General features: G+C 41.1%; 1 protein-coding gene across 2 annotated transcripts in view; it reads right to left on the reverse strand.

Moving 5' to 3' along the window:
- PHEX (phosphate regulating endopeptidase X-linked) overlaps positions 1-27,758 on the reverse strand; it is a 217,992-nt gene that overhangs the window by 124,850 nt on the left and 65,384 nt on the right. For both annotated transcript variants that reach the window (XM_075913320.2, XM_006128759.5), the window contains exons 10-12: positions 27,211-27,304; positions 22,718-22,846; positions 19,480-19,581 (exon numbers count right to left, since the gene is read on the reverse strand). In XM_075913320.2, coding sequence (XP_075769435.2) covers positions 19,480-19,581; positions 22,718-22,846; positions 27,211-27,304 — 325 coding nt within the window. The remainder of the gene's footprint in view (positions 1-19,479; positions 19,582-22,717; positions 22,847-27,210; positions 27,305-27,758) is intronic.

Genomic DNA, 27,758 nt, shown 5'->3' on the forward strand with positions numbered 1-27,758 from the left:
TTCAAAATCTATGTGCAACCACTGGGTGAACTGGTCAGACAACATGAACTCAAGTTCCAACAATATGCACTTGATGCACAGTTCTGCCTATCTGACACCACGAACGACCACATTGCTATCACAAAGGCAGCCTACTGCTTGGATGGGATCAACTCTTGGAAGAGACTGAATGCAAGCAAGATAGAAGTGATTCTGGTGGGCAAAGTCCTTTGAAGAACTTTCAGCCATGCTGCAGTCTCCATTGGTTGACGACACCCCCCTCCCCGCACCACAATTAGTCAATTCAGTGTGTAGTCTACAAGTACTGTTGGATTCTTCACTGAGCTCTCATATAGAAAGTATTATATGATAATGCAGCTGCTATCATCCCAACCTGGCTAGGATCCTCTGTTCCTTCCTGGTAGAAAGAGACCTGATCTCAGTTAATCAAGACTGAATCATAGAATCATAGAATAATAGGACTGGAAGGGACCTCGAGAGGTCATCGAGTCCAGCCCCCCGCCCTCAAGGCAGGATCAAGCTCCATCTACACTATCCCTGACAGATGTCTATCTAACCTGTTCTTAAATATCTCCAGAGAGGGAGATTCCACCACCTCCCTTGGCAATTTATTCCAATATTTGACCACCCTGACAGTTAGGAATTTTTTCCTAATGTCCAATCTAAACCTCCCCTGCTGCACTTTAAGCCCATTACTCCTTGTCCTGTCCTCAGTAACCAAGAGGAACAAATTTTCTCCTTCCTCCTTGTGACACCCTTTTAGATATTTGAAAACCGCTATCATGTCCCCCCTTAATCTTCTTTTTTCCAAACTAAACAAGCCCAGTTCATGAAGCCTGGCTTCATAGGTCATGTTCTCTAAACCTTTAATCATTCTTGTCGATCTTCTCTGTACCCTTTCCAATTTCTCCACATCTTTCTTGAAATGTGGCGCCCAGAACTGGACACAGTACTCCAGCTGAGGCCTAACTAGTGCAGAGTAGAGCGGCAGAATGACTTCACAAGTTTTGCTTACAACACACCTGTTGATACAACCTAGAATCATATTTGCTTTTTTTACAACAGCATCACACTGTTGACTCATATTCAACTTGTGGTCCACTATGACCCCTAGATCCCTTTCCGCCATGCTCCTTCCTAGACAGTCGCTTCCCATCTTGTATGTATGGAACTGATTGTTCCTTCCTAAGTGGAGCACTTTGCATTTCTCTTTATTAAACCTCATCCTGTTTACCTCTGACCATTTCTCTAACTTGCTAAGGTCATTTTGAATTATGTCCCTATCCTCCAAAGAAGTTGCAGCCCCACCCAGTTTGGTATCATCTGCAAACTTAATAAGCGTACTCTCTATCATCTCTCAGCTGGGTTACAGCAATGCAGTTTACATGTGCATGAGGCCTTCAGCACTTAGGAAACTCCAGCACATCTCAGAAACACACCGAATTTTGAATCAAGGTTAAGGTCTGAGTCCTTATCTTGGAAGCGCTCCATGGCCTGTGTTCAGAATCTCTAAAAGATCATCTAAAGCTTCAGGACAAAGCCTATGGTTACTCTCCTCTGGCACAGTGAAACTTTTAACAATAAAGCCAAAGGCCGTTTGTGCTAGAGACGGGATTGTCTGCAGGCATGGTCCAGGAGTGAAGAGTAAACTCCCCCAACAACTACAGGCTACCGCTAACGTCATCACTTTCCACACCAAGTGCAAGGTACATTTCTTTGACCTTACCTTCTCTTGCATAAACACGTACCAGGTACATTTTAAAAAAAACACAAAGATATCCTAGTGCATATGTGTCTCCCTGTCAGGAGAGGATGAAAGAACAAATAAAACTTGGCAGATGTGAATTCACGTTACTTAAATGCACTACTTTAAAGTGCTCAGATATGACAGTTTTGAGCTCCGTAAACAATGTGACTAGACTAGACTACAATATTCAGTCCTAAGATGCCAGATGGCACTGCACCAGAACTTCATTTGAGTCTGTGAGCTAGTTACAGGAGGAAGAACCTGGGATATGCCCTCGCCAAGGCAGTAATTAAGAAATTCCAGATCTTAGGGGGATTAAGCTATCGTTACCACATAACTGTCGACCAGCAGCACTGCAAGGTACTGAAGCACAATGAGCAAATAGTACTGTGTATCTTCCTGACATGGGTCCTCCATAATCTTGGAGTCTGGGTAAAAGTTTGACATTACTGGGTAAATGAGTTTGGCAAATAATGATCCTGTTAAAGACATGGTGAGTTTTACCATTGTCTTGATTTGAGAAATGATTTTTAAATTTATGACCATTCAGCTCTATAAATTCCTTTTATTCTTCTGGAGGATGAATTTAGCATGAGCATTGGACACAGCAGCATGAGTCATATTAATATAAAAATCAAACCACTTTTTTAGCTCAGTATATCAATACAATTGCCAGACCAGCTAATATTTGTTCCTATCACAGATAATCCTCTTCTAAACTCATTCTTCTACTAGCTTAACTGTAGTTATATCAGAAGAGACATAGTCTTGTGCATTTTAGTCTATCTCCATCTCCCTTTTTTACCTGTGCTTGTAATGCGGCTGCTTTTGCGCAAAAATTTGCCAGCTGTCTACACTGGCCGCTTGAATTTGTGCAAGATCACTGACTTTGTAATGTACAAAATCAGTGCTTCTTGCGCAAATACTTTCATGCTCCTGCTCGGGAAAAAGCCCTCTTGCGCAAGAATACTTGTGCAAGAAGGCCAGTGTAGACAGGGAAGAACTGTTTTGCGCAAAAAAGCCCCGATGGCTAAAATGGCAATCGGGGCTTCCTTCCACAAAATCACGTCTAGACTGGCCACAGATGATTTTGCGCACAAGCACTTTTTGCGCAAAAGCATCCGTGCCAATCTAGATGCGCTTTTGCGGAAATACTTTTAACGGAAAAACGTTTCCGCTAAAAGTATTACCGCAAAATCATGCCAGTCGAGACACAGCCCTAGTGTGGTTCACTGTCCCATGTAGTAGCACTTAGACCACTTACAATGATACAAAAGCAACAGAACTGTGCAGCCTAATCTAAGCGCTAGCTGACTTCATAGCTCAAGCAGTAGAGGCTCCAACATTAAACTCCTGAATTCCCAGGTTCAAATCCACCTAGTGGAGGTTATACTACATCATGAGATTCAGGTTATTTCATGTACAGACCTCACAGAGAACAGATTGCAAGACTACACAATTGACTCATGTCACCACAGATCTAGAATGTGAATATTCATGACAATCTGGAAATATCCCTGATAACCCTTCTTCTATAATTACATAGTATATATGATTGAATCAATGCTTACTACAGTGATTATGTTGTTTCCAATGAACCAACCTGCATTTTGGTATTTCATGCCGCACATCAACTCTGACCTGAAACAAATCCAATCATCCAAAATTATCTATAAATTATTAAGAGAGAACACTGTGAAACTAGTTATAAAGCCAATGAAAAGAGCCAAGCTTTAAATCAGTTTATTCTAGACCCAAATGCCAACTGACATATTAAGATGATTTAAAATACTGAATGGGAAGGAGCTCAAATGTTTGTTCTAGAAACCAATGCAATAGACAAGATGTGCTCTATGAGAATTTAAATAGTCAAGTCACCAGAGAGTCTCCTTGCTGAAATGTAGCTTCCGCCATTCAACATAAAATCAGTGGCAGATTACAATTTAGCAATTTGAAGTATTATTTTGCCTGTCAAAAGTTATTTCGACTTCTCCTTGGAAAGGTCTAAAAAAGTCTCCAGTCCCCGGCAATTAAAAAAGAGAAATTCCAGTGAGCAGCATAAAACCCAATATGAAGCACAAAGTATATATATATATATATATATATATATATATATATATATATATATATATAACGACAACGTTATTTGTTAAAATACATAAATAGATTAGATTAGATAGATAGATTTTAACAAATAACGTTGTCCTTTTCTTAATCCCACCGATTCCAATGGTGGTAAAATTCCCATTTAGGTAGATGGAAGCAAACTAACAATGCTGAATGCTTTCAAAAAATCTTACTCTATTCTAGCACACTAAATCCTTTGTTTTATAATGTAGTTCTTATTAACCTCAGGGCTGCAATATTTTTTCCATTTTTCTAGCTACATAAATGTGGTTGGACTAAACCTATAGTTGCAGCTGTTATTGTTTCCTTTCAGTGAATGCATTACTATTTAAAAGTGCCAGACTGACAGTCCTATTTTATCCACAAGCATCTTGGCTTTTGCAAGATCAGTTAAGAGAAGGATGCATTAAGATCCAAGTGAATGAGTAATGATGCTCCTGGTTAATCCAGGTTTTTGTTGGTTTTTTTTTAAACCATCAATACATTCTTTTGTTTTTTTTTCACATTTGGAAAAAGGTGCATGCTCATGCACTTTAATTCAATTTAAACATTGAGCAAATTACCACTTTATTTTTCATATTTTACAGTTCAGAATTGAGGACACCCCAAATGATTGATTGAGGTGGGATTGAAACATGCAGTAACAACTCCTCATTGAGAGGCAGTAGAGAAGTGTAGAGATCTCTTTGGCTATGTCTACACTGCAGAGTTTTGTGCAAAAACTCGCGGAATGTCCTCACCTCAAGAGCGTTTTTGAGCAAGAAAATTTACAGTGAATCGACAGAACAGAGGGGTTTTTGCGGTGTAGGTATCCCTCTTTCTACGAGGAATAACTCCTCATTATGAAAAAAAGATGTGTGTGGATGAGCAGCAGGATCTTGTTGTGCAAAAACAACCTATCGAAACAAGCACAGGTGCTCTAGTGGCCATTCTGTTAATGGTAATCAGAGCTTTCTTGCAAGAGAGCATCCATGAAGTCTGGATGCTCTTGCGCAAAAGCGCATCGCTTTTCCGATGTACTTTTGCAGTATGGATGCGCTCTTCTGCAAAAAGCTTCTTGTGCAAGAAGCCTGCAGTGTAGACGTAGCCTTTGTGTCTGACATCGGCAAAAGACTACAAGAACTCAGGGAATCTTGGAAAGGGTGCAAAGTCTGTTTCTAGTCAGTGAGACACAGGTGGGGACATGGCCCTCCTGTCCTGTGCCCCTAGTGTAGATGGAGTAATTAGTTCCAGTTGCAGCACTAGGCCTAAGAAATCCTTGCATGGAAAGGGCCCAAGAACAGGCCAGTCCTTGAACATTGGGCTCCTCCCTATGTTGGCAATTCAAAGGAGCAGAATCTCCTTAGGCCCTTACTGTGGTCCAACACAATCTGACTCTGGGTTCAGTTTTCTAAAGTCCCTATGTGACTTAGGAGCCAATATCCCTTTGCCTTTCAATGGCAATTCGACTCTTATGACACTTAGACACTTGAGAAAATTATACCCTGTCTCTAGATCTCCAGATTATTATGTGTTTTCTCCAGAACCTAATGTTTCATTTTAAAAAACAACCTTGTTATCTCTCCCTTTAAAATCACACTGGATTTTCTTCCCAGTTGTGTTTCATTTCAGAACCCAGGAGGGTTGCTACTTACAAAAATAAATACTTATAAACCATGAACTACACTTGCATCTTTTAGCACATTGCTCTAATTATTCCACTAAACTTTTCTTAGAAACCTACTCCAAGCCTCAACCCCTGCCTGGAGAACTCCTGAACACTTGACCTCACCTGCAAATGGTTGCCATGCCACCCACTGCTGGAGACATGAACAACTATGAGCAAAACCTTTTTCGATATTTTTGTTTAAGCTCTGGCATGTCAATAGATTTAACAAAGAGCACTGCACAGGCTGATATGGTAAAACTTCCCAAGGGCTTAAAAAAGTCAGCATGTCAGAGGAAAGTTTAGGATCAGATTAACAGCATCATCTGTGCATAAATTTAAAGGCTTCATAAAGGATGGAACGAGGACAAAGGGACTCTTTCATGCTGCAGGGTCCGGCACTAAAGATGTTAAATATTGAGTATTTTACCAATCGAGTAGTTGATGGAATTTCCATCAACTACTCGACTAGTCAATAGCTCTTGTACATTTCAAAGGAGGAATGCAGAATTTTGTGTGCAGCCCAGGGCCAGTGGGAAGTCCCGCTGACTCCGGGCTGCACATGGGCGTGCAGTCTTTGAAATGTACAAGACTCCCCAGAGGGGGCTTTTGTGCATTTCTAAGTGGATAAGCCCTCAGAGTCCCCTGCTGACCCCGGGCTCCATGCGGCACTGCTGCTTTGAAATGCCACACTGAGCCTGGGGTCAGCTGGGGACTCCCCAGATGATCCCGGGCTCCGTGCAGCATTTCCCTGGAACCTGGGGTAAGCTGGGGACTCCTCAGCTGATCCTGGGTTCCACAGAAATGGAGCCCAGGATCAGCTGGGGAGTCCCCAGCTGACCTTGGGTTCAAAGCAACAATGCCACACGGAGCCCCCCCATCCCTCTTTGCTGCCTTTATCTGATAGAGGCAGCAAGGGGGGGAATCAACTAGTTGACTAGTCTTTAACATACTTAACACAGAGTCTATATCTGGGCTCTGTGCAGCACTGCCACTTTGAAACACCGAGATATTACATGTGACAAATCCCATTTTTGATCTTAGATTACTTCTAAACTTTAAAAAAGTTACTTGTGAAAGTTATGGAGGAAAAAGCAAACAGTCGCCTCTTACTTAAAAATCATGGGCACATCCGTGTTTGCCTAATAAATGTGAGCAACTGACAAAGCATCTTTTCCTCTAAGGACTGTATGCTGTTTGGTGAATAGTCAATAAGGGAGCAACCTCCTCCTGAATCTGATGCTCTCTGTTAAAAAGCATATCTCTGTAAAATCTACCACCACAAGAATGTGAGACACTTCATTGTTAATATTTCTCTTCATTATTTTGTTTCAGACATCATTGGTTAATGAAATGATTGAGCAATTAAAGCTCTGCTAATGTTATAATTAAGTTTTCCCCATTTACATCACCTATTCTGCTGGCTAGTACTCAGGGTATTAAAAATATGCATAAACACACAGAGGTGCATCAGTGCAATTACTCCTGGGTAAGGGAGAAAATTATGACCACACAAGTCAGCTAGCCTACCAGGACCATCTGTTAACAAACAGCTGTCAAAAGCACATGTAGATTACAGAATCTGGCCCTACACTGTTCAGTGCATCTGATTTCAAAGTCAAGTAATGTACGTCAACAAATATAAAAAAAGGTGGCCAAACACAGGTGAACATTTTTCAAGACAAACAATAGCAAGGCATCTGCCTCACACTGGAAGTCTACTGCCATTTGTGGCTTTGAAAATCCTTGTCTGAAAAACACACTTTTAACTGCTTGTTGGAAGATGCGTGATCACTTTCCACCAGCTAATAATGCCACATCCTAAACTTGTTTATTCGGCTTTGGAATCTGGCTTTTAAAACTATGGCTCTTTGAGCTGTGAAGATAATACCCAAAAGAAACTCTTCACTGTGGGTGAATGACCTGGCAAATCAGAAATCATACTGACTCTATCCCATTGTGGTAGAAGGTGCTAGTGGTTGGCACATTGGGGAAGGTTGACATATAAGCACTCAGGAGGAACCTCTCCATAAAAGAATTAAAGATGCTATGTACAGTAGTAACTGCACCCATGGCATCAGTAAGGGGCCTGGGAATCCTGTTAGTTAAAGTACTCGTTTCTCACAGAACCACTCTCATACTCCTCTGCTCAGAGAGCTGCTGAGTAAATGAAGGATCCATGGTCAGGTGACCTTTTCCAGACCACGCAGTCTGAGGCAACACTTGGATTAGGGGTTTCCCAAAGGTAAAGTGCAGGGGCTAAGGGAGGAAAAGAAATAGTGCCATGTTGCGCAGCTGAATATGCCTGAGTCTGGAAGAAAGACAGAGGCTCGTGAAATCTGCTCCTTGGGGCTGGGAAGGCAAAGACTTTACTTGGGGTTTCTGCCTATATGCAGCCTGTTACAACCTCAGCTCAAGGAAACAAGACATATGTACCTTTTGTAAATACACTAATAATTGCTTCATTCTGCCTCATTGATTCCTACTCCAAACAGGAAAATGGCCTACCAGGCCTCAGAGGGAGGGCTCTGAGTTACTTGAATGAATTTTCTATCAAGTGTCTGGCTGATGGTTATCACTCAAATGCTTGGCGTCTAACTCAGTGATGGATAATCCAGGCTATTGAGTGGGCCACATGAGTGGCCTTCCTTCATCTCAGTGGGATGCAAGATTGTGTAACCATGATGGTTTCCCAGGATAGAATCATTTTTCTCATTGCACTGGGGTGCCTAGAATTTGCAGGGTGTGCCGATTGAACCATAGCAGCACTTCGGCTAGATACAGAAGGAATGGACGGCTCTCACAGTCAACTTTGTATGCAATCAGCACACACCTCACATCATGTGCCTTTGCTTCAAGTGCATGTCACTTTAGTAAAACCGGTAGGAAAAAACTACATGGATGGAAACCAGTGGAATCTGACAAACCTGCGCATGGACAACCCACAGAACCCTGATGGATCACAAGCAGCCCTTGGGCCACAGATTGCCTATCACTGGTCTAGCTGATTACCACATGAGGTCAGAAAGGAATTTCCCCAAGGTCAGAATGGCAGAGTCCTTGAGGAGGTTTTGCATGGCATGGAGCAGCAGATATGTTTAGTATAAATGGTGGATTCTTTGTAACTTGAAGTCTATTAATCATGATTTGAGGACTTCAATAACTCAGCTAGAGTTTATGGGTCTCTTACAGAACTGGACAAGGTTCTGTGACCTGCCACATGCAGGAGGTTAGGCCAGACTATCATGATGGTCCCTTTCTCATCTTAAAGTCTATGAGACTATAAGAATCCATTACCACTCAATAAAGGCTAGTAATCCTTTTTTAAAATATACCTTTATACAGTAATTCCACATTTAACACGGTAGATCAGAAAATGATCATGCTAAGTGAAAACGTGTTATGCGGAGTCAATTTTCCCATTGAAAATAATGGAAAAGGTGGGGGTTGCATTTCAAGTGCATGTGCGCTCGCAGCTCCAGCCTGCACTTGTTAGCAGCTGGGACCAGGACATAAGGTTGGGGGAGAAAGGGGACTCGCTTATAGCAGGGAGGGGAGGTGTTTGGCTCTGGAGAAGGGAAGGGAAGGGAAGGGAAGGGAAGGGAAGGGAAGGACAGCGGAGGTGGCTTGCAGCCGGCAGCTGGGTTTCCCCAGCTGGCCAGTCACTGGCAGCTGCGCGGGGCTTCCTCTGCCTCCTTACAAAGTGGTGGAGGTTTGCTGCTTGCCGCACAGTTCCCCGGTGACCCCTCCGGCCAGAGGGGGTCACCGGGGAATGGTGCTGCAAGCAGCAAACCTCTGCCACTTTGCAGGGAGGCAGAGGAAGCCTCGGCCAGCCCTAGGGGAAATCGTGTTATTGCGGGGATGGGGTTGTGTTGTTTGAAAAATGTTCCCTAAAAAAAAATCGTGCCATTGCGAAAACATGTTAAACGGGCACGTGTTAAGTGAGGAATTACGGTACAGTAAAAGCTCTTATCTCGCATGTTGGGTGAATGAGCGGGTGCTGGTTAATCAAATATTCTGATTAACTGAGTTATGCTTTACTAATGGAATACTGAATACAATTAGAAATAGAATACAATAAAATGAATGAATTATGAAAGAGTATCCAGGTACTCACCAATCCAGTAGTAGTATTGCAGTGCGGAGTGATTGGTTTTATAAGCACTTAGGTGCACACAAACAAAGTTTTCTACACAGCAGGTTATCTTACACACTACATAGCACTATAGAAAGCACACAGTGTATACCCAGTTCACTAATAATACACCACACCAAAACTATACTGAATCTCATTTAATCTTTCTTTGATGATTCAGAAGGCACTTCCGGCTCTTTCAGGTGTCTCAGAGTCATCATTGTCAGCATCACTTACTGCAGATGTGGAAGATGGAGGAGATTGGGCTGAATCTGTAATAGCCCAATGACCACACCCTGAAATCTGCTTCTTTGAATAAACCTTAATTTCAGCTTGCTTACTTGTCTTCTGACTCTCTTGCATAAAAGTAGAGTGCAGAATATGCAGTTGCATAACACAATGAGCAGTATACTAGTACCAGTTATTAGACTTGTATTGGGAAACAAAAAATGCTGGTTAACTGAGTGCTAGAAAACAGCTTTTCCTGTAAAAGGTCCCCCCCCCCCCCCCGCACACACACACACACACACTTACACTGAAGAAACAACAAGAACAATGACAGTCAAAGCTAAAATATCACATTTGGAGAGATGAGAGCAGCTTCCTTGCCCTTCAAAAATATGAAAGTTAAGCCTGTGTGTTTCACTGCTTTTGCAGAGCATTTTCTCTCCAAGAGCTCCAGATTCTTGCCCACACTTCAGTGTGTCCCCCTCCATCTTTTTGCCTGTCTCCCTTCCTCTATTTCAAGCATGAGATTTTTCACAAGTGTTTTTGATGCACCCACTCCGGCCTTATGGAGCTGTGCTAAGGTCTGAAAAATGACAGCGAGAGATCAGGGTTAAATGCAATTTCCTTTCCCTTCACCCGTTTTCCACTATCTGTCTGCGTGGTGCTCAGGTTATTAATGGAACTGACATCACTGTACAACTGACTGAGCAGTAGCAGCAGCCAGATAACAAGGGAGAAGCTGACAGCAGCAGATCTAGCCCCACAGATAAGATATAAGCAAACATGCCATGGCTATTAGTTTCAGCTCGGGCCAAAGACGAACATTTCATATGGTTATTAAGCAGAAAACCTCAGTCTTCCTCAGGGGATTAAATTAAGTTTGGATATTGAAAGGTATTCTCTGGGGCCAAAATAAAAGTTTATTGGAGGAGGAAGTGTTGGATGTATAACTCTATAATGTCAATCCCATCACAAGTGAGGATGTCTTTTTAATCCAAGAAAAAAAAGTGTAGAATGCTTTCGTGCTGTAAAGAAAGTTTCTCCCACTCATTTTATCTGCCAGTTGAAATGTCATCCTTAACACTGTCATTTTCTAGACAAACACAGAAGGGTGTTAACATCAGTATCCTGGCAAAATTCCAGTTTGGGTTACTACAGTGACCTTTCCAGATTCCCTCCATCATTTCCAATAAGGACAATATTCTTCACTTTCTTCCTTCTGTCTATCATGCAGTGTTCTTCTCTGCACACATTCATAAGTATAGTAAGAAAATGACTAACCATTTTGTAAAGACAAGTCTGAGTTAAACGGCGGTATGTTTACTGTACTCTGAAGCTTCAGGACAGCATAGGAACACAGTTAAAACGTGGTTCATTCCCACTACACTCCCCAAATCATATTTTAACTGTGTCAGTAGATTCACTTTTTGCACCAGGACCCTGAACCGTGTAGTAGTTACAATACAGATGGGCATCTCAATCTTTAATGTCTACTTTACAGCATGGCCACAACCCAAGACTGCACAAATACTAGCACCTTCCACTGAAGCAAAAGCATCTCTGAGACACAGTCTGCACTAGAGACAGGGTAGATGGCTTTGTAATTAAAAGCACAAAGTGAGAAGTCTGTTCAAAGGTTTCCAAAGGCACAAATAGGAATTAGGAGTAACTCCCAGGGAGTTCCATCACTGCTTTAGAACATTTCCTACCCAGTTCCCAGGTCTCTCTGAGTGAGGTATCACTCAAAATGAGCAAACTAAACACAACAGAGTCCATTAATGTTTCTAAAGTAGATTTAAGGTTTCTAAAGTGCTTTTAGATCTTTGCTTTAAAGGTGTTATATAAACATAAAGAAAGGGGTGGGACAGCTTTAGTTTTGGGATGTGCTCCTATATATAGTCAGTCAGAGCCAGGTTTTGTTCACTTTTCAGACACACTGAAATGCTTGTCTTTTCCTTCTCTTTTCTCAAGTATCTGATGTGCAGGAAGGACTGAGGCTCGGGACTGATTTTGACAATTGGACATTTTTTGTCAAAGAAACCTTTTGGTGAAAACTTGCCATTGACCAGGAATACCATATGTAAAGCATTTAAAATTGGTGTTATGATTCTTAATCAAGAAGGTGCCTATTGATTTCAATGGGGGTTCACTTCAATAAGAATATACAAGTGCTTAAAGTTAGGCACGTGCTTAAGTGCCTTTTAGAATTGGCCCTTTATTCCTATTTTAGATGGTCCTAAATTACTCCAGACACTGGTTTGTAAAGGCCATTGATCTGATCTGCATTACAGAACTCAATGAGAATTTTCCCTCGGCTTCTATTGCTTGTTTGATTCTGTTGATTCTTTTGCCATTGACTTCACTGGGAACACAATCAAACAGTATAAACCGAAGCCAAACTAAGAAACATACCAGAGATTTATGCTTATGTTTTTCTGTGACTCTGCCCTATTAGTCTTCAGACTGGGAGAGATGGGATTGCAAACAAATATTATAAATATTACCTCCTTAGAGAAAAGTAAAAGTAGGCAGCAGTCAAATTCAGTAAGTGACACCATTACTATAGAGACACCTGGGGATTTGTGCTTTGTAACCTAGAAGGGCTAATTATATTACGGAAAGATTTTAGTGCAGAAGCACAAGACTTTTTATGCTTTTCATTTGTACTTAACATTTTAAAAATAGTGCTTCATCTAGACATATAAAATAATTTCATAAGAAGCAGTATTTTTATAGTAAATTTTCACACTTTTGGAACATGTGTTTGTGTAAATAAATGTTGAATATTACCCTCAATACCCCAGATCAACTCAAGTACAAGAGGCATTTTAGGGGAGAAAAAAAAAAGAGGGTTGAATAAAAAAATATCCTGCCAGTGCCCAAGAAACACAACTATAGTTTATAATTCACAATGAATTATCATTTTTGAAGAAGGCAGCAATAAATGATTTTAAAATTTAGAATCATCATTAGGACATGATTACAAGAGTCATGGTTATGTAGTTTCAATTTTGGAGCCTCTCTTTCTCTTCAGGTCTATCCTTAGGAAATGCAGCTGTCAATATCATTAGAATGATATAGTAGTCTGATATCAACACTTTCATTGTCAGGAAAAGAAAAGACCCTTTTGCACATTTGTCAGCTCTCCCAGTAAGCTGCAAGGTGACTCAGAGCTGGCCCAGCACAAGAGCTACTGAAGAGGTATCTCTCGACATGACTGACATAATGCATACAGTACATACCAAACACACTCATTCAGCTGCACTCATCTGAATAATTTAGCTGTACTTAAAAATGGAGGCAACATTTAATGACCCTCACAAAACAGGGAGTTTAAAAAGTGAAAGCAGGAAGCAAAATGGATTTTAAAAGCAGAAAAATCAGAGGCCTCCATCTAAGAGACAAAAGATTGACAGCAACAGTTTAAACAAATCCTTGATTATAGCCAAATAGAGTATAATAAAGTAAGACTAACACAGAAGAAAAAGGAAATAACATCTAAAAGCATGGTGCCACATACTAGATCCTGATTTAACTATAGCTTTTAGAAATACCATGAGCTCCATCCAGAGAATTAGATGAGAATTGCATGTTTAAAAAAACCTGTCAGTATCTGAGAGGTTTTGGGTGTTTTGGGGTACTTGTGTGTATGTGTGTGTGTGTGAGTTAAATGGCTTTCAGCAGAACTGGTTAGCGCTTGAAATGATTAGAAGACATGGTTTTCATTATGGGCTCTTATTCCAGAGAGAATGAAACACACTTACATTCCAGAATATTCCAGGAAGAAAATTATGATTCCTTGCAATACAGGATATAAGGATGCAGGAGTGTTCAGAAGGCCACATAAGTGAATACAGGCAGTCCCCGGGTTACGTACAAGATAGGGACTGTAGGTTTGTTCTTAAGTTGAATTTGTATGTAAGTCGGAACTGGCGTCCAGATTCAGCCGCTGCTGAAACTGACCAGTGGCTGACTACAGGAAGCCCGAGGCAGAGTTGCTCTGCCCTGGGCTTCCTGGAAACAGCCGCTGATCAGTTTCAACAGCAGCTGAATCTGGACACCTGGGACAGAGCAACTGGGGCACTGCCGGATAGGTCCCCGCAGTGCCGCACCTCAGCGCTGCGGGGACCAACCCGGCAGCGCCCCAGCTGCTCTACCCCAGGCGTCACAAGAAAAGCCTGGTCTGCTGGGGGGGGCACACTAGCTGAGTCCCCCCCCCAGCACACCAGGGAGATGCGGGCGGCGGCACTGCCGAGACGCACCGTGGTCCCACCTGCATCCTCCGCGGCTTTGCTCCACATCTCCCTAGTCTCCTGGGGGGGGCCCCCCAGCAGACCATGGAGATGCGGAGCAAAGCCACGGAGGATGCGGACAGCGGGACCGCAGCATGTCTGGGCGGTCCCGCTGCCCGCATCCTCCGCGGCTTTGCTCCGTGTCTCCCTAGTCTGCTGGGGGGCTCCCCCAGCAGACCAAGGAGACACGGAGCAGCTTTTCTTGCCCCGGAAGACGCAGGTGGTGGGACCGCAGAGCGTCTGGGCAGTCCCGCCGCCCACGTCCTCCGGGGCGAGAAAAGCCCCGTTCGTAACTACGGATCCGACATAAGTCGGATCCGTGTAAGTCGGGGACTGCCTGTACTTGCAAAAAAGGTCAATTTTCAAATTTAAACTGAGCTGGCTGCTCTCCCAAAGCCAAATGATGGCACTGTTCTTATCATCGAGATCTGCTCCAAAGCCTGCTTAAGTCAATGGGAGTCTTCAATGACTTCAGGGAGGTCTGAGTCAGGCTTACAGAAGGTTGTTCAGCTGACCCCTGGCACGATCAACAATTTCAGAAAGTGGAAGCTAGCAGAACTGAGACTATCCCTACCACAAGCAGAACCTGCAATATCCTCTTTTAGATGATCAGTAAGCCTATCAAGCCATTTTCAGTACAGCGATGTCACCTAAACATAAAGATTTATGAGCCTATCAAGCTCATGTTAGGAGCATTTTTTAAGAATGTTTTCAATGCACAAAACCAAAACATGCAAACAAAATGGATTTTTAATTTTATACAATAAAGTAATAAGCCTACTATGGACTAAACAGACAAATCGTGGATTAAAAAGGACTAAGTACTAGGGGAAAGGACCTATCGGGGTAGAACTGTTAAACAGGAAAATAACAATAACAATTAACTCATTTCAAAGTGGCTTACAAACTCAAATAAAAAAACCCAGCTAAACCAACTATAGACAGACAAAACTAACTACAGTAAAACTCCAATAGTCCAGCATCCAATTGTACGGCACTCCCGATAGTCCGGCATCAAAATGGCAAGAACCTAGTGAGTGAGCTTTGGCAAAAAACGAGTCACAAGGCAGCAGCGGCAGTGCTGAAGTGTATAATTTTTCTGTTTAAGTGAATAAAGTGCTGTATTAAGTCTTTTAAGTTACTGTATTGATAGTTTAAGTGATTAGCCAGTGCTGCACACTACTATACATAGTATCCTCTGCTTTCGGTATTCAAAGGCTTCGCAACAATAATAGTGAGTACTGTACTGTACATTTATTCTTTCATTCTATGAGTAAATGTATGCATTACAGTATTTACAATAAAAAGTGTAAAAAAGGGTTAAAAAACTAAAACATTACAGTATACTGTATACAGTATGTACAATAAAAAGAGTTAAAAACACTTTATATACAGTATATACAGTACTGTATATTTATATATATAACCAGGGGTGGCCCGTGAGCCTAAGTGAACTAGGCAGTTGTTGAGCGCCGCTGGCCCAGACGCCCAATGATGACGTCACAGCCATTGACGGCCATGCGGGCGGGGGCGCCAATTGTGCCGCCCGCCTGGGGTGCCAGCTGCCGCTGCCGGCCTTGAGCCACGCCTGTATATAACCATTTTCTAGTACCTCCTGATAGTCTGGCATATCTGATAATCCAGCACCTCCTAGGTCCCAAAGGTTCCGGATTACTGGAAGCCTACTGTATATGAAATGCAGTCATTTCTGCGTAAAATGCAAGTGCTGTATAATTGCACATAGCAACTCTACATTACACATCATTGTGAGGAAGTATATCCAAATGGTTAGAGCAGTAGGCCTGCACTCAGGAGAGGTTCCCCCCAGATTGTAATCACTCACAGTTGGATTGTCCTTCAGTTAATAATCTTACTCTTATAAAAATACCCTCAGACACTTAATTCCCACAAGCAGCCAAGTAGTTATTTTATTTTTCATGTCACAGGGCACAATGTAGGCATAACTGGGTGTCATTCTATGGGCTGTGTTATACAGAAGACCAGAGTAGATGTTCTACTGGTTCCTTCTAGCCTTTCATCTGAAACATAGTGTTTTCAGCAACAGAACTCTCTTGTCATAATGCTGGGCTTTGACTCGGAACTGATCCACAAGTCAGAGTTCTACCTAGGAATCCAAAGCAACATATTTTATGCAGATGTGCCTCATCGCAAACACTGACCCAAAGCAACCTCCCAACTTATGAGCTCTGACAGGAGCACCATAGCACGGTGGACACAGATACTTTGGGGACACATTTAGACAAACCAATGCACTTTCTGTATATCATACCAGTAAACAAATACTGGTAAAAAAACCCACATATTTTGTTTTATATGTTTTTTAATTAAAGTAAAAAGAGGAAAATGGAAGGGGAATATATGTAAAGCTGATCATGTGTTGGGATAAACAATCTACATATTAATTGCTAGGAGGCTGACACATGATAAGTCTCCCATTTATTTAGTAAATTATTTGCCCACAGAGTTTTATTTACCTATTTAACATGTGCTCAATTTGCTTCCGGATGCCTTTTGGGAAAAGATGCCAATCGCTCCTCAGTAGGCTGTTCCCTGAGTTAAGCTGTCAGTATTGCCCAAAATACTCAACAGAACAGACATTTTGTGCTTTGGTTTTAAATATATCATATTATTGTTTCGTGTGGGATTTTTAATTTTTTTAAAAGAACAGTTATAATGAAATCAGCTTTAGGGGTTGTTTAAAACACTTCTGGATTAAGAGGATTTAAGATAGATATGGCTTTTAAAAACATTATTTTATCAGGTCAGCTTGTTGTGTGCTCTCATATGGGATTGTGTTGAAACTGCTAAAATCATACAACATATCTCCATTCGGATAAAAATGTGTTATATAGTAATGAGGCAAAAAGGTGACAGCTATCAATGATATAACTGTGACTTTTTAATAAATAAATAAAATAATAATAATAATACTTTAAATATACTTTATTCTCATAAGCCTGCTCCAATTTGCACTGAAGTAAATTCAACTTAAACTATGCATATATTACCGTACAGTATTGTAGGATTTTTAAATAAGGCCTGAATTTAGTCTGCCAGGCACATTTTGTATATATCAGAAGTACATATGACTAATTTTGTTGGCTTCTTGTGGACTTTGCATAGTTTTACTATCTTCTTCCACTGACTCTCTTCTGTTCAACCTTCTGCTACATCTGACAGGTGACAGACAGGAGTTGTGCAGGACAGTGTACAGAGTGGCTAAGTAAATCATTTAGAGAAATATGGCCAGACCCTTAAGATATTGATAAAGTTACTATGAGGAAAAAAATCTGTAAAAGACTTCTTTCCCTATTTGAAGACCAAAGATGGCATCAAGCCACCCTGAGTCAGGAATTATCTCTGTTAGATATATTAGTAGCTATATTAGATATAATCCGACAGTTTGGTTCTTTCCGTTCCAAAACTTCAGAAGCTGTGTGAAAAGAGGTGGGCAATTGGTGGCTTATATAGCATTACACTCCATTTGCTATCAGGTTAGCAAGAACCAGTGTGACCCTGCTCCCTTTGGCTTTGTGGCTCTGAGGGATTCACTCATCCATCTATACATTCCTAATGTGTTTTTGGGAAAGGCAGCATGAAGCAAAGATGTGCCATACTGAATTTAAAATTTTCCAAAGATAAAATGACTTCCATAGCCTTTTCATCTGAATTATCAAAAAGCTTTGAAGACCGCTTTTCTTAAATCAAAACAGCTATTTTTATTCCAGCACAGTAGGTGGGACGTAACTCAGCTTCGCTTGCATATAATTCTGTTCGCAAAGGGTGTTTGTCACTTGAATGCTGTCTAGTCACTTTGACAAAGAAGAGGATGAGCCTGTCCTCTCCTCCTGCGAGTTCACACATTTTTAGGGTATATCTACACTGTACAAAAAAAAAGAGAAACCCTTTGGCAATGACTTTTAGAGTCTGTGTCTATTGACAGCCTCAGTGGGCTCCTGCTATAGCTTTTATATAAAATAAAATAGCTATATGAATGTCCACACTCATGCTGGCACCTGGAATCCAGGAGAACCACCGGGCTGGATTTCAGAACTCAGGCTTAAGACCAAGGCCAACAGTCTACACTAGTGTATTTATCCCATCGTGTCAAGTGACCCAGGCTCTGACACTTGCAGTGTAGCCAAATCCAGATTGACACTCTGCATGGGTGGTCAGTATTGTAGGCAAGGGAAGGCACTGCCTTCTCCAAACTGCCTACATGCCTGGGCTGCCAGGGAAGGCTGGGGCTGGGCACAACATCCTGGCTCCCCCATAGCTGGGGAAGGCTGGGGCCACAGCACAGCAGCCCAGCTCCTCAGCCACTGGGAGGGATGGGACAATGGAGCAGCAGCCCTGCTCCCTGGCCACTGTCGAGGGCTGTAGCCAGGCTGAAGCGAGGCAGTTCCAGCACTCCAGGTGGCCAGGAAGGATCAGGCTGGAGTGGATAGGGCTTGGCTCCAGGGGTGTGATCTCAGGCAGAAGGGACGGGGTTGGGACTTGCCTTCCCCAGCCTGGCCTTCACCCACTGCCCATGCTGCTCTGTGCATTGCTCCCTGTTTTCTGAGATGACTTTCTCCATGTCTCCCATAATTTAAATGAGGGATGGAGCGACCTGGTTCAGGGAGCCTGGGGCACCTTGTAACATCCAATTGACCCCTTGCATTATAATGTCACAGAATGTTTAGATTATCATGCAGAGACGTTCCAGCCTTGAGAATGGTGTGATGTCCTGCATTTGAGCACTGCTCATTGACTGGTGACATCACTCTTGGAAGTACAGCTTTCAGGGGGCAGGCTTCCAACAGTGACATCAAAGAATATCCCAGATGCAAGATCTTCATATACCTATTGCTAAATTGAAGCCTCATCCTGCCAGATTCTTGACATCCTAAACTTAAAAATATTTTATCGTAGCACTATTCATTTGTTTTATGGTAGCACCTAGAAAGCCTATAGGAGGATCAGGGCTCATTGTGGCAGGAACTGTATTGACAAAGAATGAGGAAGACAGCCCATGCCCCAGAGAGCTCACAATCTCTCCATGTCATTCAGGGCGTAAGAAGTGGACAAAACAAACAAGGTGAATGAGAGAGGAAATGAGGTAACAAATGAGACCCTGAGCAGAAAAGCAGGAGTTCAGGTGTCTGAGCATTTGGCCAATGTGCATCTCTAACCAATTCAATGGAACTTTAAACACAGCATTAAAACTAATGGCAAAGTTTCCATCGACTTCAAGGCAGCAGCATTTCACCCGGCATTTTTATTTTCTCACTCCCACAAATACCTTTTCTTTAGCTTTCCTTTTTGTTCCAGAGTCCATCCAGTCATTTTCTTTTTCCAACATGTCGATAAAGGCCCAGCGAATCCCTTCAGTCAACTCTGCCATCTGCAAGACAAATTCTCCCCAGTAAAGACAGCCATGGCAAACTGACACTGAGAAAAGCAAACTGTTCAACTAAGTGGATATATGAATGATCCGTGGAGTGAGGCTACACCCGTCTCTCTTCATAAGAAACCACATCTCTTACCCATCTCCCTCTACCTTCCTCCCTTTCTCCCCTGCAACTTTGGGATTTCTAGTCATAGAATACTTGTCTTCCTTTTTTATCTCTATCAGCTACACCACACAAGTCTCACACTACTATTCCCTCTATGACACAGTAATGAACAGTCATCACAAGAATACCTTTCTTTGCCTCATGATAGACATGCTGAGAGAACAGCAGCAGTCTTGTGAAATTCCTGGCAATGTGTTTCCCAGTCACATATGCAAAGTGCCCAGTATTCCTTTTGATTGACATTCACCCAAAAGAACAATATTTGGCCTGTTCGCATCCTTACCCAAACACAAAGCAGAGCTCTATTATTTACCCAACTAGCTTCACTTGCATACTGTGACTGTAATTTAAATAAGTACTGTTTATATGACAGATGGTAGCAGCTTGAACACTGAGCCGGGCCCAATTTTCCTTGGTTTTGCTTCTTGGATACTAATTTACATTGGCACCACCATTCTGGTCTGATAGCATTTTTCATCTATTCGATACAGGTATAAAATTCTACAAAAGGTGTCAGGGAATTTCAAAAACAGGAATAGTAACACTTAGATACTAGGCGGGTAGACATTGGAAAATAGCACATCAAGCAACCCCATAGCATCTAATACTGCACAAAAGGTTATTCCGTTGGCCGGGGGAATTGAACAACAAAGGTGCTCATAGTCAATTGCTTCTACTTGTATTGTCAGGTCAGGCTGAAGACATAGGCAATTACTAATGACACAAGGTGGCAATAAAAAGGGCCTGATCCAACAAACACTGACATTATTGGAGCTGGGTAAGACCTTAAGTTTATCAGCCGTGTTAAGTTAAAAAAAATCAACACAAATGTCAGTTAACATGGACATGCAATGTGTTAGTCAGTAGATATGGTATCTTTAAAATATCCTGTTGGGGAGTAAAGAACCCTGAAAAATAGGCACATTTTCAGCTGAGTAGTCATCAGTGCATCAGTCTCAAACTTTGAGCTGTTATTTCCTTGTTCTGTGTGTCTCTCAGGTTAAAGGAAAATACTTGCCCTCTTCATTATTCAGTTTCCTCCCCTCTTTTTTAATATTTCATTACTTTAGAGACAATATAGGACAACCAGAACAAAACATTAAATATGATCAAACCATCTCAGTAAATGGCATCCAAGGGATTAAAGTAACTTAAAGAATATTGATGGCAGAGCACTGACTCAATTAACTTAGTGCACTAATGAGGTGAACTCCTTGTATTTGGAGGTTGCAAGTTCAAACTCAAGCTCTGCAATTGGACCCTGGTGTATATTTAGGTTTTATGCACCAGCTGCAACAACAGGGGGTGGGAGAAGAAACCTATTCATATTATCAGAGTTATTACTGGAATTGCTCAGGCATAGCTGTAAGAAACACTACAGAGACTGTAGGTCAAAAACAATGCTATATTTAGACACAAATAATATTTTTTTCATAAACAGAGGAGAGAGAAAGCATGCACGGCATGAAACATCCTCCGTGACTAAAACCTGAAAACACTATACTGTCCATAACTTGTGATTTGCTTATCATGGATAGCTACCTGCGCTCCTCCTCTAGCTAAGGAAAAAATGTTTTAGAAATCAGAATGCTTTTCCTAGTTTAAGAAATGGAGAAAGAATGGAAAAGGGGGAAATGAAAAAAATATTTAAAATAGACTTGAAAAGTCATAATTTTCAAGGTTTCAACCAGATTTAACATGACCTTTCATTTTGTTTCTATGCTCACACTGCGGGCAGGTCTGCAAGAGAAGCACTACAACAGCACAGCTGTAGCTGCACCAATGCATATCTGGTACACATGTGGCATGGCAGCCGGAGAATGCTCTCCCATCAACATAATTGCTCCAGCTCTGCGAGAGGTGAAAGCTACATCAGCAGGAAAACATCTCCCAACATCATAGGGTCAGCATGGATAGTGCTTAGTAGCTGTAACTTGCGTCACTCAGGGGAGTGTCTTCTTCACACCCCTGAGCAATGTATGTTAGATTGATTTAAGCACAGCGTAGACCTACCCTTAGATAAGCGTCTATCTTGTCATTTGTGCTAGCAGTTTCTGCTTCTTGTTCATTGATGGTGAAAGCTTATTGCCTATTTTCTTTTACATTAGTCCTAAAGGAAAACTTGCATCCTCAGAAATACTATGAAATTTTATGACCTGTGTTACACAGGAGATTTGATTATATGATCACAGATTTCTTAAAATTATCTTTCTAAAAATGTATGAATCACAAATCCTGAGTTTTCACCATTAGATGTGAGCTTTCCCAAAATTTGGGCTGTAGATCAGTTATGGATTCTTTATGCAGGCTCAAACTTCTTGGGAGGATGTCCAGAATATAGTCAACTATACAATGCTGCACCTGCAAAGAGGAAATCCTTCTTGGCCCTCACACTGAGAATACTTGTATCAGATTCCTGAGGTATTGTACAGTTCCAATGATGATGCAGGTTATATCACTAGAATTACCTTTATTTTAGTGCTTCGGGGGTAGCCGAGTTAGTCTGTTACAAAAAACAACAACAAATGGTCTGGCAGCACTTTATAGAATAACAAAACATGTAGATCGTATCATGAGCTTTCGTGGGCACAGCCCACTTCTTCAGATGACTGGAGTTATGAGTAGGGGATATGAAAACTGGAAATAAATAGGAGAGGGGACGAGAAAGGAAAGAGGAAGGGGGTGGGGGAAAAATTACCTAGACACATTTAAAATTCAGCTACATATCTGTCTCAAAGGTCTGAACTGGCAATGAATGCACAGACTGAATTTAGCTGAAAGGGGAAGGTATTGCCTTTAGTTTGTTCTGTTTTTCCCTACCATCCATTTCACTGAATAAGTGATATTTTTGAAATCTTTGCAGGTAGACAGTCTCTCTTTAAAGCTAAATTCAACTTCTAATTTATTCTGCTGGGAAAAAGAAATGAATTCAAAGTTTCTAGAGAGAGAGTGAAGATCACTTACCATTTCTCTCTTGTCCTCTTGAAAATGGACATCCACAAACATCCTGCCAATGGCATAAGGGAGTGCTCCTTCAACAAAGTTTACGCATTTATCCCACTGAGGCGGTAAGGATGTGGTTCCTTCGATTACCTGTTGGCATTGCACAATAAATGGTCAGAACAAGCCATTAGAGAAAAAACATGAGAATAACTCAGCATCCTCATGGTAGATTCTGAAAAAAAAACCAGACATAACCATATATATATAATAACATGATCAATTTATTATTTATGTTCACATTTTCATAATCTTAAAAAACATTCTACACCAATCTGTGTCCTTAATGTCTAATTCACCATTTAATGAGCAGGACGCAGCATTCTGCCCCATTTTCAAAATCACCCAAAAGACCACCCCTTCGGTCAATCTTCATCTTCCTGAACCAATCCTGCCACTTGGGCTGCAAAGGTTTGGGATAGGAACAACTGCAGGGAGAAGGTCATCAGTATAAATGCTTGCCTGGACATTTCTGGGAGGTCTCTAATATCAGTGTGAGCAAGAGAGCTCAAGCTTGAGTGGAGGCTATCAGCGATTGTGAGAATGACAGAGAGCATCAGTAGAATAGTTGCTGAAACAATAAACAAAGCAATTTCTCAGCAGTGTTGGCCTACAACCTATCAAAATGACATTCCACTTTTCTTTCATGTTGTGATTTTTCCCCTCCCCTTCCTGTGCAAAATGAAAGCCATTTTCATGTTAAATCTCTTGATGCCAAGATTCGCATTAATCAAGTCTGAAGCCAATTGCCAGGTGGGATGGGGCATGCTAGAAACTCAAGGGCCTGTCTTTACTGACCTTAGCACACTGCATGGAATTCACACACACAGGCAGCCCTCGCATGGCCTATGAACTTTGTACATGAGAACTAAATGCTATGTTGGAAAACGTACAACCAGCTCAACTGATATATTTTCTTTGATTTCTCAAGTGAACATATAAATAGAAGGAGCTTTTTGGTATGTCAAAAAGTGTAATCACCAAACCTAATGGATTTCATTTGGGGTCTTAATATCTAGCCAGACTAGTTATAGGTCAGCACTCTGTTTTACTCTGTTTTACTGAGAAATACCTCATAAAAAGATATACTAAACAACATGTAGCTGGGATCTGACAGCCGGTTGCTCACATTTTTTCATAAGAAAATGCTTCTCTAACTACATCTGTTTGAATGGCGCTCTTTTGGCCAGGTCTAAGAATGTTCACATATTACTTATCAAATGGGAAAGACTCTTAGGTCACTCCATGCACCAATGTAAGTTGTGTAGTAGAGCAGTCAAACAAAAAAACATGGTGCTAATTCTGATTTGAGTTGAACTAATAAAGATACACTGTAGGAATCTGGGGAAAGGTGGGGGGAATTTTATGGGCTGTGCTATACAAAAGGTCAGACTAGATGATCAAAATTGTAACTTCTTGCCTTAGACTCTAGGGGTATGTCTACACTACCCCCCTAGTTCGAACTAGGGGGGTAATGTATGCATACCGAACTTGCTAATGAAGCCCGGGATTTGAATTTCCCGGGCTTCATTAGCATAAAGCCGGCGCCGCCATTTTTAAAAGCCGGCTAGTGCGAACCCCGTGCCGCGCGGCTACACGCGGCACGGACTAGATAGTTCGGATTAGGCAAGTTCGGTATGCATACATTACCCCCCTAGTTCGAACTAGGGGGGTAGTGTAGATATACCCTAAGACTCTAAAAAAACCAGGGTTTTTATCTTCTAATTGATCAAATACAAAATACTTTAAAAAATATTTGTTTCAAATTGACCAACAGTTCTGAGCTACTGTAAAACAGCATATTTTAGATTCTTCAGTTCTTTTTAGATAGATCAAAATGTTTTTGATTGACTCAAAACAAATTTTTCTTTTGAAGTTTTCATTAGATTGGACCATTTCAGGTGTTAGCCACCCTTTGTCTATTAAAAAATGGGCCAAATTTGAAATCAAAGTGACATTTCCAACCAAAAAGTCAAAACAAAATATTTTGAATGTCTTCTAAATGAACTGTTTCAATTCTATAAAAAAAGACAGCTGAAACCATTCATGAAATTTAACCCAGCAATAAGCATATAGTTTTGTTAATGCCACCAAAATGCATTTTTATTAAAAACAACTTTTAAAATACAGCCAAACAAGTCTAATATATTAAAGTGCCCATCTCATTGCTCGAAACACCCATATCATGATGAAAAGAGAGACATCCCTAGAGCAGAGGAGTAGGCAGCCCTTGACTGATCTTCCCAAAGCAGCACAGGATGGGAAGCAATTTGCTATTTGTATAACTTGACAAGTACATAACTTCCCATTGGAGCAAGAGAGAACCAAGGACTAAGTTGTGACTGAGAGCCACAATCTGTTCCCTCGTTTGTTCATAGGGCAGTGAAGTAGATTAACAACTCACTGTCTAGACCAACAATTATAACTGTAGTTGAATGCTTGATTTTGGAATTCTAATACTATTTTTGTAATGTAGTTTTAATTTAACTATTTGATCTATTTAAAACTGATTCACTTTTGTTTTATGCAAATGGAAATATTAGTCAATAATTTATTCATCAAGGGGGTTTGCTGATGTGGGTAGATCTGATCAAATTACTGTTCTGTATAAATCAGGCAACAAAACCAGATCAGGATACACTACTTTTTATGTAGTCACTTGCTTTAACGCAAGTGATGTGCATTCTATTTGTTATGTTCTATTTTAGGGGGAAGTCTCTGTACAGTGGGACTCCACTGAATTCAGAGAGGGGGTCTTTCCATTGACTTACTAGGCTTTGGGTCAAGAACCATGTGACTATAATAATACAGTGCATATCATCCTCTTAATTTTTATGTAATTTCTAATTGCTCACAAATAAATAGATGAATTTACTTTGTTCTACTTCTGAGGAATGTCTGGGTACTGAATTTTTAGTAGACCCCAAATGCTCACAGAACAAAGGAAGATATAGGGGAAATTATACATATCAATTACTTGATTTTTTTCCCTCTTTACTTAATTACCGAAGTCCTTCTGCTCACAAACAGGGAGGAACTAATAGGGGAAGCAGAGGTGGGTGACAACCTGGGAAGCAGTGATCATGAGATGGTAGATTTCAGGATCCTGACCAAAGGAAGAAAAGAGAGTAGTAAAATACACACCTTGGACTTCAGAAAAGTAGATTTTGACTCCCTCAGACACCTGATGGGCAGAATCCCCTGGGATGCTAACATGAAGGGGAAAGGAGTCCAGGACAGCTGGCAGTATTTTAAAGAAGCCTTATTGAAGGCACAGAAAGAAACCACCCCGATGTGTAGCAAGAGAGGCAAACATGGTAGGAGACCGGATTGCCTTACAGGGGAAATCTCTGGTGAACTTAAGCACAAAAAGGAAGCTTACACAAAGTGGAAACTTGGACAAATGAATTATAAAAATGGGAGGAAAACACCTTACTTCACTCCTTCTCCAATGTCTCTGCTCGTGACATCACTGAATACTGAAGGAAACTGAACTAAAAGGAAAGTGCTCCACACTGAAAGAAGACTCATCCTGCAAAATTTTGCTGCAGCATATGGTGAGGAAAACCTATACAGCCAGTCCCCAGGTTACATGGATCCAACTTACATCGGATCCCTACTTACAAACGGGGTGAGGCAACCCTGCACTAGCTGCTTCCCCCTAGCAGACCAGGGAGACGCGGAGTGGCTTTTCTCAGCAGACACCTCAGCTTGAGAATAAAGGACTGAGGGAAGTGAGGTGTGGGAGAATAAAACTGAGCTCTGGAGAAATGTTTGGCTAGAGTTTCCCCTACGATATGTACCAGTTCCGACTTACATACAAATTCAACTTAAGAACAAACCTACAGTCCCTATCTTGTATGTAACCCGAGGACTGCCTGTATATGTGTATGAATTCTGTTCGTTTATTAAGTTCGCTATTAGCTTGAATTTTACTTTTTTGTAACCAATCCGGGTTTTATGCATCATTACTTGGTAACCACTTAAAAGCTATCTTTCTATAGTTAATACTCTCATTTCATTGTTTTATCTTAACATGTGTGTATGTTACATTTGTGGGGATCTTCATTTGAGTTAACAAGGATGGAGACATATCACTATCCTTTGATGAAAATGATGGACTTTCTATGAGTTTGTCCTGTTCAGAAGGGTACTGGGCAGTGCAAGATATACATTTCTGGGAGGAAGGAAAAAGGCTGAGATTAGCAATTTGTGAGTGTCGACCTATATGTAATTCATGTATGACTAATCAGAATGCTCATGTATTTAGCTGAGAGTGAATCAGCACGCTGAAGTCTGTGTGAGCAAGCCAGTGGTGGATGTTCTGAGAACAAAGCCATTTAAAAGGCAATTGAAGCTAAGCAGTTAAGGGTATACCACTTTTCAACAGTCCAGATTGTACACCGGGGAATGTCACAGTCTTGCCTATACTAAAAACTGAAAACTCTTAAACTTACCCGAGAAAATTCTAGCCACCTGTACTGAAAGCGTCGGCTGAGGTTAAATAATCTTGAATAAACCATCCTCCATACTAGATAGTTGGCAATTGTCCTGTTAAATCACACATACATATATATCAAACATTTAATTCCATTTAATGTACAGTAAAGCACTCATGGAAGCAATATCTGAATGGCTTTCTGTAAGTGCAGTTTGAACTGAATGATAAAAATTTCACCTTTAAAATTAATGATGAGGTATGACCAAATAGATAAAATCCTATTACAGAGAAGGAATTGGATGAAGAAGGCCATTTACTGCCTGATTTCATGATAAAACCTTCTTCCGGATAATGCTTATAACATATTCATATCCTGATATATACATGTCATAGTAGTGCTCTTTTTATAATGTAATTTTGATGTATGTACTTTTTACATTAATAGTAAGAGCTATGTGATGACAAGTAATTATATAGCTGCTCTGTACAGAAACTACACAGTATTTGGCAATTTTTTACTTGAAAATGAAAGCGCAGGTTCTCTCTCTTTACTAGTAAAACCTA

Source organism: Pelodiscus sinensis, chromosome 1 (assembly GCF_052426305.1).
Source record: "Pelodiscus sinensis isolate ZL-2025 chromosome 1, ASM5242630v1, whole genome shotgun sequence".
In the NCBI taxonomy this organism is placed as follows: domain Eukaryota; kingdom Metazoa; phylum Chordata; order Testudines; family Trionychidae; genus Pelodiscus; species Pelodiscus sinensis.